Source organism: Acanthisitta chloris, unplaced genomic scaffold (assembly GCF_000695815.1).
Source record: "Acanthisitta chloris isolate BGI_N310 unplaced genomic scaffold, ASM69581v1 scaffold46226, whole genome shotgun sequence".
Classification (NCBI taxonomy): Eukaryota; Metazoa; Chordata; class Aves; order Passeriformes; family Acanthisittidae; genus Acanthisitta; species Acanthisitta chloris.
The window spans coordinates 1-5,101 of NW_008680656.1; the positions used below are offsets into that span (position 1 = coordinate 1).

The 5,101-nt window shown below is 33.9% G+C and overlaps 1 protein-coding gene across 1 annotated transcript in view; it reads left to right on the forward strand.

Annotated features, from left to right (window-relative positions):
- Positions 1 to 3,082: 3,082 nt before the first annotated feature.
- LOC103805128 (protein SCAF8-like) overlaps positions 3,083 to 5,101 on the forward strand; it is a gene marked incomplete at both ends in the record, with an annotated part of 8,142 nt that continues 6,123 nt past the window's right edge. Inside the window, 2 exons of the mRNA XM_009077763.1 lie at positions 3,083 to 3,162; positions 3,552 to 3,672. Of these exons, the coding sequence (XP_009076011.1) occupies positions 3,083 to 3,162; positions 3,552 to 3,672 (201 nt within the window). The remainder of the gene's footprint in view (positions 3,163 to 3,551; positions 3,673 to 5,101) is intronic.

Here is a 5,101-nt window from a genome sequence, read left to right on the forward strand (position 1 = left end):
TGTTGCAAAATACATGACTATCTTTAAAAAACAGATAGGGAAACAAAAACTAAACCCAAACTACAAACATCCCCCCAAACCAGAATGCAGGAATTTAAGAAAACTGATGTAACTGAATGCTGGGTAGCAATAACCATGCAGGCTATTGCAGTTGTAGCAGTATAATATTAGTAGAATAAAATAGGAAGAACTTCTATTCAAGGATTAATAAATAAATACAAAAAACATTGTTCCATTATCTTTAGAAGAAACTCATAGAAGAAGTCTATGAGTAGATAATCTCTGTCGGAGTCTCCTGGAGTGAATAAATAGTAAGAAGAAGGAAGTCAGAGAAACAAAACCTTGGCTCAGATAATCACTTTTTCAGGAAATTAGCTGCTCAGATTAACAAGTATTCAGTTGAAAGATTTAGGACAATTTCTCTTATGTATCTGGAATTTGTTTAGCTGAACTCAGATCTCTGAAATAATAAAGAGTTGTCATTACTAATGAAAGTAATGCAGCTGTAAAAATAAGTCAGGAAAAAAATGTCCTGTACTCATGCTGTATCACAGCTGTAACCATTAGCTCAAGTGGGGTCTAATCACATGAAATGAATGCATCAGTTAACAGGGACTGCCTTAACGTTTAGATAGAAAGAGTAGTTTAGAATATGGCGTTATTCTGCAGACTTCAATTTCAGCATTTATGTGGATAGGTATACTCCTGGGTGTGGCTGTCTTGAATGTTGGACAACTGAAATGAAGCAAACTGAGGGAATTCACATTCTGATGAGGCATAAAAATTACAGTTTTTATGATAAATATACAGAAAGTGTTGTGATCCAAAGAGAACTGTGAAGCACAGTTCTCATTCCATGATATAATGCTGGTGAATTGGGTAACAAATATAAATAGTGCAGGACTATACTTCTGATGAATGCTTAAGTTTTTTTAAAAAAACAAACATTCCCTATTCTTAATACATTTGGCAGTTCTTCCAATCCTTTGTTTTTAAGCTCTTCAGTCTCTATAGTATCTTGTGGTAATCAGTTGCACAAATTAATATGCATTATGTGAAAATTCTTCTGTCAGCATCAAATGTGCATGTTTTCTGATCCTGCTACACAAGCATGTCCTTGTGTTATGGTGAAGAAAGATTTTTTGATCAGCATTTCCTATACATTTGTCCTATTCCTTTCATTTTAATTTCTAAAGAGAATATCCTGATTCTTAAGAAGAATTTTGTTACCTTTTGAATAAAGCTTTTTTCATGCCTTTAATCATTCCTGTTGCTTTTTCTGAACATATTTTCTTCTTAGGTAATAAAGTAACAGATGTAGCATTCACGGAAAGTTCTGTGCTTTTTATGTGTGTGTGTGTGGTACATTAAACTTGGTGTCTTAATAGGTAATATGTTTTAATTTCTATAGGTTTATTGTAGAGAGTGTTTTTTTTACAAATTACGTAAAAATCAAGATCTTTCAGATTTCTCCTGTCATTGTGAATGATGCTACTTGAGACAGATGTGAACAAAAATTTCGATGCATATTTACATGGCTTGGCTGGTATTTCTTTGGTTTTCTCTGGCTTCAGTTAGCCTAAATATTCTTTTTAGTATCATAAGCTGTTGAGTACTTTCCATTTATTTCTTAGTGATTAAATAGTACATATTCCATTATTTTCCTTTCTACTTTGCCATCATGGAAGATAAAAAATGATTAATAATGTTTTGAGACTAGTCATTTTTCTAAAATGCATGGCTTTTTCAGAGCAGCAGCATTTTGTAAGTGCTTCACTGGAAAATGCTCTTTGTATTTGGAAAATAAAAGGCTGTCACCTTGCTTTAAATGGATTAAGTATATATGATGGAAGTTATTCTGGATTTTAATGTCCCATCTTTCATAAGCTTGATGGTCTCTGTTTCTGCTGTTTTCTCAGAGACGTATTCAGTCCTGCTTCCATAATATTGAATTATTTCATTGGGAGAAGTATTTCTAAAAGTTCTTGATTGATCAGTTTGCTAGTTAGCTTATGCTTTTGTTTTTCTTCCTGGACTCCAGTAATTGAGAATAAACAGAGCATCCTGCAAAAGAAAATGGGCTACTGAATGAATTATCATGGCTTGTGCCGAAGATGTTTTTGCCCTCGTATTTCAAAATGCCCTATGTTCTCATCTTCTTGGTTTTTTTCTTCTGTGGTTAAGGTTTGAGAAGAAGTTGTGGTGGTTTGTAGTATAGCATTAGCTCTGCTTTTCAGAAAACTTCAGGGTGTAGATGGATGGACACGGCTTTGATAGCGTGGTTCTATCAATAAATAGCTACTGAAAAAAAGCAGTTTCACTGACACAACATTTGTGGTATTTCTTCACGCTTGTTTCTTAGTTTTGTCTTCAAGAAAGTAAAGTGCTACTAAAATGCTTCTGGACTGTTAAGGATTCTTAGGCAAACTTTTTCAGTTACGGAGAACTATAGTGTAGACATCTTTGCAGATAAAAACAGGAAGTTTATCCAAGTTTTTCTCAGTTAGATACCTTTCTTTTTATCCTTTAGGAGGCTTTTTCCTCCTACATGGTAACTGCTTGCTTTGATTATTTTGCAGACTGCGTGAGAAGTTGTTTTCAAGCAGCAGTATATTTGAAGGAATTCAGGTTGTCTAAATGACATGTGTGTGAAAATGGAGTAATTCTTTGTGAAGTAATCAACATGTAGGTCTTCTCTTGATATGAGCAGAGCAGTTTGCTGGTTGTCAAAGGATTGAATAGTTGGCCTCTTTGTAGTAATTTCTGCTAATTAAAGGTAGCATTACATAAAATTAATCTTTGTTTAAGGCTTACTCCAAAAGAGCTGTTAGTTACTACAGAAGGAACATGTGGTTGTACTTGTAACAGCAGAGCTCAGGAAAGCCAGGGGCAAAATTTGGTGTTTGATGCTCAGGAATTTGGTAGCAATAGTAGTATGACATTTATTTTTCTGTTCAGGTTATTTGCTAAGCTTTTTTTCTTTTTAAAGTTGAGAAATATGAGCATTTTCCTTTTGAAAAGTAAATAGAGATAAAGAGTTATATGAGGAGTATTCTGTAATGTTCATTTTGCTTTCTCCTAGAAGCTGATGGACAGGTTTGATTTTGGGGAAGAATCTGAACAAAATGAAGAGCCTAAAAAAGAAGCTCCCACTTCCCAACTGTAAGACCAAGCTACATTTCTTACATAAAATGCCAAAATTTGCCTGACACTACTTCAACTTTAGGATTAAATAAGGAAAATGTTTATTTCAGAGCATAAGTACACTAAAACAGTAGAAAGCAGAAAGACAGTTTACTAAATGATACATACAGTTTTAAAGTCTGTGTGCTGGAATTTTTCTTGACTTGATCTTAAAATTAACACATTCTTTGCAAGTTGATGTGATAATGATGATAATAGAAGGTGAAACAAACTTCTCTGTCCTAATTATTTTACATATTACTTACACTTGAAACTCAGTTGTGGAGACCTGTTTACTAACTGTTTAAACCAAGATAAAAACTGTGGTGTTGTTTTGATTTTCTTTAATTTAAATTATTTCATTTTAGGCCTTTAGTACCAGAATCTGTGAACAACTCACTTTTTCACCAACTAGCTGAACAGCTACAGCAACAAAATTTAGAACATATCAGACAACAGCTTTTGGAGCAGCAGCAGCAGCCTCAAAAGGTAAGAACTCCATCTTGTGGCTGTTGTAATAATTGTGTTCTCAAATGGTAAAAAAAGCATCCTCCAGGACAAAAAAATTGTCTCATTGCTGACACTTCTCTTATAATGAAAGTATTTGTCAATAACTGGTCATCTAACAGAAGCTTGCAGAGTAAGTGGAATAAGTGGAAAAAAGTGCTTAAAGCAGAAGAAAAAACATAGGCAAATGTGTGGGTGTACGAAATAAATGTGTATTTTGCTTCTCTTAGGAAAGAGTACCCTTTAGCCAAGTTACATATGACTGTGCTTGGTTGTTCAGCTCTTTATATGGGACGATAAAAAGCTTTTCCCCTGCTGGCAGAAAGACTGACATGATTATGCTCCTGTCTCTGAAGGAAGGACAGAATTGTGGATAACTTTTAATTTCCCCACCAAGCTTTATGTCTTGACTAATAATTCTGTCAAAGTGTTTGAGCTAAAGAATAGAGCCAGATATTTCCTGAAAAATTATTCATGAAGAATTGATGCTTCAGACAACCCAAGGTTCCTCCTTAACTATGTGAATTGCCTCCTCTCTGCATTTAAGAAACTTGGCTTATTTCTACTGAAGTTAGTCCTTGGTATTTTCCTGCTCTTTTCCCCTCCTGATTTCATTAGAAACAAAACCTGAAAGTTTTCTGTCTTGATACTGACCAGATATAAAATGGAATTTTTGTGATGTATTTGGATCTAGTTTCACAGTAAAATGGAAATCTTAGATTAAAAGAAAAGCCAAGGGACCACAGGCTTAACAAACATATTTTGGCAACTTTAGTTTCACCTGTGCAAAGGTGAACTCACTCGGCTTTCAGTCAAGACTGCAATTTGAGTTTTGAATTTGTGACTTTATAATAATTAATTTTTACTAGATATTGTTTTCTTACTCTGCTGCTTAAATTTACTGTTTTCTCATTTTAATGCGGTAAAGGAGAAAATTTGCAACATAGCGACCGACTAAATAGTTTTTGATGTTGGTAGACATCGCCAAATTCTGTCTTTAAACACTAAAAAATGTTTTAAAGGAATAAAACATTGAAGAGTGTGTCTATTTTAGGAGCTTTTGATATCTAAAAGTAACCTATTGGAAAGTTAAATTTTTGAATGCCTGCCTTAATATAAAATAAGCAAAATTGGATTTTAAATTACTCTCTTCTGTAAAATTAAGTTAGAATACGTTTATGGGAAGAATGTTTCTGTGACTCACCCCTTACTATTTGATCTTTTATTCCTAGTCCTGAAGTTTTAGCCCTTCAGGTCCACTCAGCTTCTTGTCTAGTCACTATGGAGAGAAGGTTTTATTTTCACCTTGATAACAGCTAAAAATAGAGACTTCTGCTGGAACTACTTTGTAGTGACTACTATGAGGAATGTTTTCTTTAATTCCATGTTGAAGTTTCACTGAGACAGATTA